The following is a 12,472-nucleotide window of genomic DNA, read 5'->3' as shown; positions in this document are numbered from 1 at the left end:
ATAAAAAGCCATGGCAGGTTTTTTTTTTTTTTTAATTCCAATTTACCTGCAGTCTGATAATTTTAGACACAATTTAATCTATTATTTTGGACCACTTTACTTGTCTGGTTTATCTCTAGTACATATGGTAAAGAGCAACTGCATATGTTGCACTTTGTTAGCATTTTATATATGCTCTAAATTTGTGTCTTCCAATGGGCTGTGTGGTGTGTTGGCTAAGACCATAGGCTCCAAGGACAAACTTCTGAGTCTGTGTCCAGTTTCCTTTCTTATTTGAAGTGAAACCTTGGGTGAGTTAATTTCACAACTGTGCCTTGGTTTCTCATCAGTAAGATGGTCTTGACAGCAATACCTCCCTCATAGAGTTTATGTACTTAGAATAGTTTCTGGCTGACCCAGAGTAAGTGCTATTATGTGAGGTATATTTTGTTCTGAATAGAAAAAGATTCATTCTTTGAATATATACCAGCCAAGCTTGGTTTATCTGTTTGTATCATTCTAAAAGTGTTGACAACTCTCAAAATGATATAAGTGTTCCTAATACTTAGTATATTAGTGTTTATTTTTCTTATTTACCATATTCATATCTATGTAATTTCTTCTTTTTTAATTTTTGAGTCCAGGTCTTGCTAAGTTGCTGAGGCTGGCCTTGATCTTAGAATCCACCAGCCTCAGTCTGCCCGTCACTGCGATTATAGGCGTGTGCCACTGTGTCCCACAGTGATCTTTAAAATATAATTTTATTTGTTTTAGACTTGCTGTGCTGCTGAAAATGTATTGTTTTAAAAATAGAATTTTTAAAGGTAGCATTTCTAAAGAATAGATATTCTGGAAATAAACCCATTATTAGTTTTATAACACCTGCCTGTAATGTAAGTTGTAACAACTAGGTGGTTAATAGCTTAAATTATATTCAACTAAAAGGATTTACATAGGCTTTTTGAATTTACCAGAGTTTTATATTCAAATATGACAGAAAGACATATGAATTATGTTAGAGAGCTTCTTGAAAAAACATTACTCTGGAAATTGATGTAAATCTTTTTGTTTACATTTATATAGCTATAATCAACCTCAGTTCAGCCAATGATAGCTGGTTTGGCAGCTTGAAGGACACCATTCAGCATCAGCAAGGAGAAGCAGTTTGGGTCTCTGAAGGAAAGGTATGTGGCCTAGACGTGCTGCTGTGAGGTGAGAGTTCGTGTTCTGAATCTTCCTCAAGAGGGCAGTGAATGTAGTAATACCATGGCCAAAGTGATTCCAATATGTGTTTTCCTCAAGTCTGAAATCTTACAAACTTTCCAACAAAGTAACAAATGGTGTTTTGTTTTGTTTTTAATGCAGAATGTGATGTATGTGGCCCTACATTCACTCCCCTTTTACTTTTAATGTAGTAACTAGTATTGTATTTCAAGTACACTAATCAGAGCTTACAAGATCTTGTGCTGAGCTCCAAAGCTTACTAAGACATGGGAAACTTAGAGTGGAGATGAGAGGCAAGGTTGAGGACCATGGAGAACATGATTAAAAATTAATACCCAAAGAAAAGCTAATGGAATTAGAATTATTTGCTTAGAAAAGAGGTTGGTAGAGAATGGGCCATAGTTCTAAGACTCTGAATAGCTGATATTAAAGTGCTAGGCCTCTAAAATTGAGTAGCATCTCCTCCATAGATAGAGTTTATGCACGGCTGTGCTACAGAGAAAGATTGTAGAACCTGCAATCCCCTTCATTCTGGGAGTCTTTGGTGCTAGCGTCCTGTACTTCAGCTGAATTGAGGTAGTTTGTGAGCCTTTCTAGTGATGATTTTGTTGCAGAATTGATTAAGTCTTGTACTTTGGGAACTGGATGGTTAGTCTAGGTATCTATCTATAAGCATCTTCCAGGTGCTTATACTCTGCAAGGCTCCCTGGGGAGGACAAGTCTCACAGGGATCTGAGAATCTTGTAGATGAGTGGAGATGCGTGTAGCACAGGGCAGTGTGCATTTATTACTAAGGGACAGATACCAGGAGAAAAGGCTGAGTGAAGCTGGATTATGGAAGAAAAGCACAACCACCAGAGGAAGTGTGGCTCAGTTGTGGATGGATGGTAGCAAGGATAGCCTGGAGGGTTCCTAAGTGGAGTCCCTGAACCACACTTGACATCGTGACAACATTGAGTCAGAGCCAAGTGATTTCAGGAAAATAAAGGAACCCTCCCCATCTAGGGTGTATCAAGGTTTCAGACACATGGCCATGTCCCTGGGAGTTTCCTTGAGTCCACACTCCCAAGAGCCACGTCAGACCCCACTGACCCTCCAAAACAAATTCCTCTAGATGGAAGGGATGGATGATGACCCTGAAGACCGCATGTCCTACTTAACCGCCATGGGCGCGGATTATCTGAGTTGCGACAGCCGCCTCATCAGTGACTTTGAAGACACAGACGGCGAAGGAGGTGCCTACACTGACAATGAGCTGGATGAGCCAGCTGAGGAGCCGCTGGTGTCTTCCATCACCCGCTCCTCCGAGCCGGTGCAGCACGAGGAGGTGAGGCGAGGCTGGCACCGGGCTCCAAGGCCACGGGCAGGAAAGGAGAGTCTTGCATTGTCTCACTTGAATTCTTCTGGACACCTGTTAACTCAGGTGCTGTGGAAGGTATTCCTAAGGGTTGGAGCAGACTGCCAGTGAGTTTCACTCAGAGTCAGCACCTGTATCATTGTGGCTGCAATCCCTGGGAAAGTGGGACCCAAAAGTGCCATCAGCAGAGGTTGAGTGTTCAGTGCTTGTCACACCCCTGCCCTCGGTTGTGATGGATAAATGGAATGGCTTTATGTGCCAGCTGTTTAAATTATAAGTTGAATATTCTTTTTAAAATACGGTATTGCTGTACTTACTTGTAACCTTTGATTAGGTCTCTCTCTCTTTGTACTCTTAGGAGCCCTTGCTTTTCTTCTCCACTCTGCCTTTAACCTTCTAATCTTGTCAGAGCTCCTGAGTGTTTCCATATCAGTTTCCTTCTCTTTTCTATTTCAATTTTTAATTGCAATTATGATCAATTATACATCTAATTATATGTACCATGCAACCAGTATCCAGTGATTTGACAGCTTACGTGGTCCTAGAAATTACGTAGGCATTAATTTAGGACCAGAGCAATTATTAGTTGCACTTTAGAGAATATCAGAATAATGATCTTTGTAGACAAGGTTACCCAAATATATTTGGATAATTATTGCTATAAACTTCCCTTTAGCAATTTAATTCATTCTAATGAATGACACTTTTCTTTATGAAATAGAATTATTAAAAAAAATAAGTTGAAGGGGGAGAAAAACTCATACCACCACCACAATAAAAAATTTATATACTGCTAGACAAGTTGTAAATAGTAACTTCTGGCTGGGTGCAATGGCACACACCTATAATCCTAGTGGCTTTGGAGGCTGAGGCAGGAGGATCACAAGTTCAAAGCCAGCCTCAGCAACTTAGTGAGGCCCTAAGCAACTCAGCGAAATCCTGTCTCAAAATAAAAAATTAATAAATTTACAAAAAGAATAAAAGAATAACTTCTGAATATCTACAGATATAAATGAACAAATGCTTTAGTAATGTTAATAGTTATTGATGACACACTAGATGTTAGGAGGTTTTTTTTTTGGTAATTGTACTTCAAAGGCAGAGTCTACTACACTGGATGCAGCCAGCATCATAAATGTGTCTTAAGCTCATAGGAGGGTACCCAGTATCTATCTGCTTTTTCAGTAAAAAGCTCTGGCTCACACTTTTATTTCTGAACTCCAGCAAAGCAGACAAGTGCTCTCTGCTCTCTGCTTGGATGTTCTTGTTGTGAATGCACGTTTATGTTTTGTAGAGCATAAGGAAACCCAGTCCAGAGCCACGAGCTCAGACGAGGAGGGCTGCTAGCAGAGATCAACTTAGGGACAGTAGCCCGCCCCCGGCATTCAAACCTGAGCCGCCCAAGGTACGTGGCTGGGAAGCCCAGGCTGGAAAGCCCAGGCTGGGGACCAAGAGGAAGCAGGTGTTCCCAGACCCCCTGGATAGCCAGCGAGGAGCACACACAATGAGATGGTGTTGGATTATGGTTTTGACTCACCGTGTTCTCTTTTAGAGAGAGTATTCTGTGGGCTGTTGGGTGAACCCCAAAATTAGGGAAAGGCCAAAAAAAAAAAAGGAGGGAAAAACTGCGTTAAGAGGGTATACAATTCTAGAACTCTTGAAGTTTTTGTTTGTGAAGGAAGAACAAATTTGACAAATGCTGCATGCCCAGAATCACCAGTCTCAGAATCTCTGTTTTTCTTTTTTCTGTCCAATTAAAGTTTTCTGCCCACAATCTGATTTGGATGTATCAGAAAATCCTTCCTGGTGATTTGCTAAAGAAATCAATCATTACCATTGTTTAGAATGCCTCTCACTATGAGAGCAACTTAATTTATTTGTTTAATAAATTGTCATCAAGAACAGAATCAACCTAGAGGCATAGAAGCATACAGCATATAATTCTTTACCCCTGGTTGGAATCAAAGCTTTTCCTTACCCTGCAATAAAAGTTTCTCTATTTAATTCAAAAATATAGATGAGAAGAAAACGCTAATTGATGGTGCGAGCTGAGAAGAGCAATTAGTGACCTCATACAGTGAGGAGGGCTAGAAGCAAAGTATGAAGGAGAAGTGGCTGTCAGCATGGTGTGCTGCCCTCCTGGCTCCACACCCCAATCTCTTTCACCCCTGGCTGGCACAGGTCTTGCCTTCCAGTCATGGCATGCACACACAATGCAAATTGACCTCAGAAACCCACTCCCAAAGTTGACTTGTTCAGAGGTCTTCTCCAACATTCTGGTATCCTGTGGTACAAAATTATTAAAGGTTTATTCTGTGTGTAGCAATGGATATCCTCCCAGCCCTTTCTGACAACCTGAGGTAGGGCTCAGGATGCCCAACCAGTGGCTGTTTGCCCTGCCATATTTGATCTCTCATTTGAATGGTATTTGTTGACCACCCTTGGAAACTGATCAGGAAATGGAGTGTATTAAATCACTAATATAGATTTGAAAATAAACTAAAAGCCCAAGGTAAAAACATGTCATTAACTTTTTGCAGGCCAGAACCCAGAACAGGGAAGAATCCTACGACTTCTCTAAAAACCAGGAATACAAGTTAAACCCCTCTACCGTGGCTGGTAATGAAATTCCAGGGGTATCTACCAAAGGTTGTCCTCCCCCTGTTGCAGCAAAACCTGCCTATGGAAGATCTATCCTGAAGCCCTCCACTCCTGTCCCTCCCCCTGAGGGTGAGGAGGTTGGGGAGAGCAGTGAGGAGCAAGACAACACTCCCAGATCAGTCCTGGGCAAAGTCAAAATATTTGAGAAGATGGATCACAAGGCAAGATTGCAGAGAATGCAAGAGCTCCAAGAAGCACAGAATGCAAGGGTAATTTGGTGGGGGCAGGGTGCTAATAGTTTTTAAACCACTAGAGGATCCGGGTATGTCAACAATAAGTTGTGAGTAGGTTTGATTTCAGTATAATGGTGCACAGTTCTTTTTCCACTGCCAGGAACATGACAGGGATGTTCAGTGCTATGTGTGTTGCTTCTGGTTTGTCAGCTGTTGGCACATCCTTTTTTTTCTTCCAGTCAAGAAGCCTGATAGTTTAGGTGAATAAGATTCTGCAGTTCAAACTTCATACTTCTGTTCTTCATGCCTTGTATTGGGTTCTGGAATGGGGGAGTACAACAAGAGAATCAGGACCTCCCAGAAGTAACTTTATTTAATTAGACCGTTTGTGATGTTTATTGGGTAACTGAGTCTGCATTTGCTCCCAGATTTGCCAGAGAATCAGTCCTACCTCTACATTGGGTGCTAAAATGAAAAGGCCTATTGATTGTACTTTCTGAGCTATTTGAACTTCCGTATTGTCTGCATATATGACCTTGCAATGTCAAAGAAGAATTTCAGTGGAGCCAGGCATGGTGTCGCATACCTGTGGTCCCAGCCACTCAGGAGGCTGAGGCATCACTTGAGCTCAGGAGTTTGAGACCAGCCTGGGCAACAGTGAGACACTGTCTGAAAAGAAAAAAAAAAAAAAAAAAGACTTAAGTAAAAGTCCACAATGTGTAATCTGCCCAGCAGATGAAGTTTTCATCATTGAAGTCTGTCACAAGAGCATTTTTCATATTATTTTCCTTATTGTGATAAAATATACTTAACATACAATTTACCATTTCAACTCTTTTTAAGCATATAGTTCAGTGGCATTAAATATATTCATTGTACAACCATTACCACCGGGCATCTCCAAAATATGTTCATTCTCCCCAAGTAAAACTGTACCAATCAAACAGTGACCCCCATTCTCTGTTCCCCCAGCCTTGACAACCACCATTCTCCTTTTTGTCTCTGAATTTTATAATTTAAGAACCTCAGATAAGTGGATCATAAATATTTGGGATTGGCTTATTTCATTCAATGCCCTCAAGTTTCCTCCATGTTGTCGCATGTTGACAGGGCTTCATTTCTCTTAAATGTCTTTCTTATTTGACATGTACACGTAACTATGGAAACTGGAGTTCTGTGGGTGAAGAAGTAGGATATGAGGCAACCTTGGGGCCAGCAAGAAACCAGCCAGGTGAATTGCTCAGTGGTTCATTTTTTCATTCTTATTCTTTTTTCCTAATTGCCACAGATTGAAATTGCTCAGAAGCATCCTGATATCTATGCAGTTCCAATTAAAACGTACAAGCCAGATGCCAGCCTGCCCCAGCACACAAGGTAAGAGTCACTCACTCAGAAACAAAGATCTTAAGGAGGGAGCTTCTTAACCCTTTGACTTGAAGGAAGAATTTTCTTTACCCAGATTTCAGAACAAGAGGATTCCCTTCAACCCTTGTCCAACTGTTTATCTTGCCTATATATATATATATATATATATATATATTTTTTTTTTTTTGTACCAAGGATTGAACCCAGGAGTACTTAATCACTAAGCTGCATTCCCAGCCCCCGCCCCCCCCCCCCCCTTTTTTTTTCCTTTTTGGTACCAGGGATTGAACTCAGGGACACTCAACCACTGAGCTACATCCCCAGCCCTATTTTGTATTTTATTTAGAAACAGAGTCTCACTGAGTTGCTTAGCCACCTCACCATTGCCGAGTCTGGCTTTGAACTTGCGAGCCTCCCGAGCTGCTGCGATTACAGGTGTGCACCACAGTGCCTGGCTATCCCCAGCCCTTTTTATGTTTTATTTTGAGACAGGGTATTGCTAAGTTGTCCAAGGCCTTGCTAAGTTGCTGAGGCTGGCTTTGAACTTGCAATCCTCCTGCCTCCGCCTCCCAACCTTCTGGGATTATAGGCCTGCACCTGTAATTGTCCATCAATTGTAACTGTAAAGATTATGGTCAAGAATTCATGATAATTTTCCTTGTGTGCCTGGTAGCTTTTGACACTTTGGAGCACAATTTTGTTAAATGGTGTCAGGATAGCACAGGAGCAAAATTCCTAGGGCTTCGCCCTTTTCTGTCACTTAACTGTTTTGTGCCTCTTAGTCAAGCTTCTTAATTCCTTTGCATCACACAGCAAAATCAGGCCACTTATGCCAAACTGGGTCTGAAGGGACTATGACAAGCAATTGACCAGTGTTGTTAAGATGCTTCCTATTTAAAATGCTCACAGGCACTAGGGATCACCACAGTGTCTTCTTGTTGAGGTTTTATACTGGATCATTTCCTACTTCCAAGGATAGGGGGAAAAAAAATCACATTTTTCGTGGCCATTTTGATTGGAAGCTAGAGTCTAGTTTTATGGCAATAGAAAGCTAGAGGGACATTTCTTCTTTAGCAATTAGATGGTAACGTGGCCAGGTTGCTTCTGGTAACTGAGGGGACTTGGTGCCTGACATTGACAGAGACTCTCTGTGCTAGGTGAGGCTGGGGTAGGGTGAGGAAGGTACCCTCTCTTTATCCAGTGGGGCAGCCTTAGGTCAGGGAGCACCCAGCAGATGCTCTTCATTCATTGTCCAAGTGGGCCACGGCCTTGACCTTGACCTAACCCTTTCTCTGCCCTCACCACTCTGTGGACCTGGAGTGGAGCCAGAAGTGCCCTGGTTGATGGGCAGAGTGCTCAGAAGTCAGTAAGTGATCTGCCTTGGATGCTTGCCGGCTGCACTCAAGCTTCACCTCTGCCTGCAGCCAGAGGGCATGGGCATGCCTGGGAGGTATGTAACACCCTCACTTTGTCAGTTCCAGACCCCCTGAGCCGCAGAAGGGTCCCTCCAGACACTATCAGGATGCCAGAGGAAGTTATGGCAGTGAAGCGGAGGAGGAAGAGGAGTATCGCCAACAGCTGGCGGAGCACTCCAAGCGCGGTTACTATGGCCAGCCTGCCCGGTACCGGGACACAGAATTGTAGGTGTCTGTCAAAGCAAAGACTCTTCTGGGCCTGCAGCCACTTCCAACGGGCACGCCTGCGAGGCCACCGGGTTGAATCTTTTCCAGTTAACACGCACCGTGGAGGTGTGGTGGTAACGGAGCTCCTGCTTCCCATTCGAACCCAGGTTCGCTGTCTGGGACCGGGTAGAGGAGTTTATTATGGCTTTTTGCTCAGAATTAAGACGAACATTACAGTACGATACTGTTACTTGCTTCAGTGGACCAACATCTGTATTAATCCTGTCTTGTGTATTTTTAATATGTATATTAAGAAGCAATAATTATTTTTTCTCATTTATAGCTGCCTTTAAGGACTGCTTCACTGTGAGGCAGACCTGGGAAAAGGAATAAAAAATACTGTTGGACTCAAACTACTTTCAAAGAAGTATTTTATTACAACTCTCTAAGTGCCTTTGATGAGAAGAAGTGTCTTAAACTTTCCTCCTTTTGAAGCTTTATGCAAAGCCGTAATGGACTAAAATTGTATTTTCACTAAATTTTTGTACCAGTTTAATAGCTGGTTTTTGCTATGCTGTGTCATCTTTTCAAGGCATTCATCTTTATAATACTTTTCATAAATTCTGACTGTACATATAATAGCTGTACTTGGTAGTATGTCTGTAAGTGCTAAATAGCTTGAAGACCAAGAAGTTGGTATGGAAATATTTTGTTTCAAACCATGTGTTCCACAAAAGCAGATACTTGAGAAAAGATTATTTTATTTCCACAAGTTTGTGTATTGGCAGCAGTTTTATAATTTAATAAAAAGGAATACATTACAATCAATAATCTGCTTTGTGGTGAATTTCTACTCTCTTTCATTCTTTTTACAGTGTTAGGAATCCAACCCAGGTTTTGCACATGCTAAGCACATACTCTACCACTAAGCCACACTCCAGTCTTCCTACTTTTAAGCATAACTTTTATCTATCTATCTATCTATGTATCTATTTATTTTTTGGGTAGTAGGGATTGAACCCAGGGGCAGCCAACTACTGAGCCATATCCCCAGCCCTATTTTGTATTTTTATTTAGAAACAATCTCATTGAGTTGCTTAGCACCTTGCCATTGCTGAGGCTGGCTTTGAACTAGTGCTCTTCTTTCTCAGCCTTCTGAGCTGCTGGGATTAGAGGTGTGTGCCACTACGCCAGGCAACTTTTATTTTAATTATTTATCATGCAAGTGAGAACATGTTCCTTACTGAATGTTGAGATGTGGAGACAACTTGTGAAAAAGGAAAAATTACCCATAATCCCACCTGCTGGGTCTTTTGATGCCTTTCCTTCATGTCTGTGGATGTCTGTGTGTGACAGTTGAGTATGTACTATATCTGCAGTTGTTTCCTACTTTTTCTGTTTAATGTTCTCTCAAGAACATTTCTCTCAGATACTTAAAATTCCATGTGAACATGATTAACAACTGCAGAATGATCTATCCCTTGACCACTTAGTAAGTGAACAGTTCCGCTATTATTGACTGAATTATTTCCATTTTTTTTTTGTCTCTTTTACATGAAATGTTCCTCTATGTATATAATCTTTATTTTTGTATATCAGTGACCGGCATTTTAGTCCTTTTCTGCAAGTACATTCTCAGAAGTACAATTACTGAATGAAAATTTAGGAACATTTTTAAGGCTTTGTTTTTTGCAGTATTGGGGATTGCACCCAGGGCTTTGCATGTGCTAGGCAAGTTCTCTACCACTGAGCTAAGCCCCAGCTGAGGCTTAGGGCTCTTGATATTTATTGCCAAATTGCTTCCTCAAAAAGTTACATCATTCATTTTCTACATTCATTCTTGAAATACTAAAATAAGTTTAAAAGTTACACAAGACACTTTAGGAATTTAGGCTTATACGAATCAAAAGTAGATTGAATTTGAGAAAAAAGCCTTGGTTCTATTAAGGGTTTTTAAGATATGAATGGATGCAGAGTCCTTAATCCTGTGTTTTGGTAGAGTTCGAAATTCAGTTGACTCATAATTTGAGTTGGACGGTCAACGTGTCCTTGCTTGGGTCTCTGTCAATCTGGGTGCTCTAACTCTTAAACCATTTCTGAATTTCTGAGAAGTACTCAAAGCATTAACTAAAAAATTAACATATTCCATAAATAAAATCCACCTGTGAGTAGGAGAAAATGTACACTGGTTAAATATATGATGATCTAGTTTACTTTTGTCCTGTAAATACAGAAATGAGCCCTTTGCAAACACTGGAAGGGTGGATAGGGACATCTTAGAAGCTGGCTGCTTGTTTTGAGATGGGTTCAATGATGCAGACAGGCAGGGCTTCTGGTCCCAATAACATTCAGTAGTGTGTCCAATGACCAACAGTGCCTCCCCCTGCCTTTTTGAAGATTCATATCCTGCTTTGTTCTGGGAAGGATTTGAAGCTGCTAAAATATGCTGGAGTAAAATGAAAAAAAAAAAAGATGCTGCTAGGCAAATAAGGAGGAAAGAATATCGGAACAGGGAAGAGAAAGCCATTTGCAAGGGGATAGTCACTGTGTGCTCTCAGGTCTGCAGCTCTTTGGAACATGAGATGGAACTGAGCACACGATTTCCATAAATGTCAGGGAGGGAATTTTCTGTCCATTTTTATTTTGTGGCATCTTATGGGGCAACAGCATACTTGCCAGGATGATTTTGGATGTCTGTGTCTTACCATGTTCTTTTATATAGGGCAGTAGCACAATTCCAAGGGTCACACAGTAAAAGTTTTGGAGAGAGGACCAGAAATGACAGAGTAGAAGCATCACTCTGCCATCTGGCTTTATGCAGACATCCATTCTGGAGTATCTAGGAACAATGATTCCAGAATAGGAATGTGACAAGCATCATGCTCCAAGGTAAACACGTTCATCTTTGGGAGAAATGCATTTGCTATTGGGGGAAGGGCATTTTACATTCACAGATCATGGAGGAAAATGCAAAACTAAAATGCATTTGTAGGAATAAAGCACAAGACTTAATTGAAATTTTGCACTATCCTCTTGTCTTTAGGTCACATCCTTTAGTTTCTCTCTACACTCCAGATAGCTGTCATACCTCATAAGGAGTATGCTCAGCTTCTTTTGCCAAAGATACATGCTGCATGGCTTGTGGCCCATCTCTAAGCCCACTGGTTCTTTCAACTATGACTTGGATAGATGAATGCACAGCAGTGATAGGCTGGGGAGGTTTGGGAGAGATGATAATTTGGGTCACTAACCCCAAGACCAGGTTTAGCATATAAGTGGTTTTTGTGGAAGTGCAGAAAACTTCAGCAGGAGACTGGAACTTACTCTCACCAAGAAAAGCTGGTGGTAGTTTAAAATAACTACGCACAAAGTGGGTGGACTGGGCTATTTTTATCAATAGTCTCCAACCTTGTCTGAGGGCTACTGTGTCTGTGTGTGTGTTGATGGAGAACAGGATGTCCCCAAACTCCCCCCCCCCCCGCCCCCGCAAAGAAGTGCAGAGACTTTAGAGCAACCAAAGCCACTGTTGTGGTTGCAGAGACTGTCATGTGAAAGGGTGGAGCCCCTGAGGACCTGGTACCGACCTCATGGAGATTTGTGATAGAATTTTGCTCTGTTGTGGTTTGGATGTGAGGTGTCCCTCAAAAACTCACATGTGAGACAATGTGAGAATTCAGAGGGGAAATGTGAGAGTCGTAACCCAATCAGTGAATTAATTCCCTGATGGGATTAACTGGTGACTGGAAGCAGGTGTGGCTGGAGGAGGTGGGCATTGGGGGCATGGCTTTGGGGTATATATTTGTATCTGGCAAGTGGAGACCCCTCCCTTTGCTTTCTGATCTTCATGTTAGCTGCTTCCCTCTGCCACACACTTCTGCCATGATGTTTTGCCTCACTTTGAGCCCTGAGGAATGGAGCTGGCCTTTGATAGACCTCTGAAACTGTGAGCCCTCCAGTAAAACTTTCCTCCTCTACAATTTTTCTGGTCAAGTCTTTCAGTCACAGCAATGAAAAAGCAGATTAAAACATGCTTCTAAGTTGGTTATAGTGGTGTTTGCCTGTAATCACAGCAGCTTGCAAGGCTGAGGCAG

At 41.7% G+C, this 12,472-nt stretch overlaps 1 protein-coding gene across 3 annotated transcripts in view; it reads left to right on the top strand.

Annotated features, from left to right (window-relative positions):
- Positions 1-9,190, top strand: part of Tjp2 (tight junction protein 2) — a 145,255-nt gene extending 136,065 nt beyond the window's left edge. For 2 of the 3 annotated variants that reach the window (XM_071600582.1, XM_027940109.2), the window contains 6 exons: positions 1,063-1,163; positions 2,318-2,530; positions 3,855-3,965; positions 5,101-5,430; positions 6,683-6,768; positions 8,235-9,190. In XM_071600582.1, the coding sequence (XP_071456683.1) occupies positions 1,063-1,163; positions 2,318-2,530; positions 3,855-3,965; positions 5,101-5,430; positions 6,683-6,768; positions 8,235-8,403 (1,010 nt within the window). In that variant the 3' untranslated portion in view covers positions 8,404-9,190. The remainder of the gene's footprint in view (positions 1-1,062; positions 1,164-2,317; positions 2,531-3,854; positions 3,966-5,100; positions 5,431-6,682; positions 6,769-8,234) is intronic. The other variant, XM_034636528.2, reaches the window with a different exon arrangement.
- Positions 9,191-12,472: the final 3,282 nt, after the last annotated feature.

Source organism: Marmota flaviventris, chromosome 13 (genome assembly GCF_047511675.1).
Source record: "Marmota flaviventris isolate mMarFla1 chromosome 13, mMarFla1.hap1, whole genome shotgun sequence".
NCBI lineage: Eukaryota > Metazoa > Chordata > Mammalia > Rodentia > Sciuridae > Marmota > Marmota flaviventris.
This window is presented reverse-complemented; position numbering and strand designations above follow the sequence as displayed.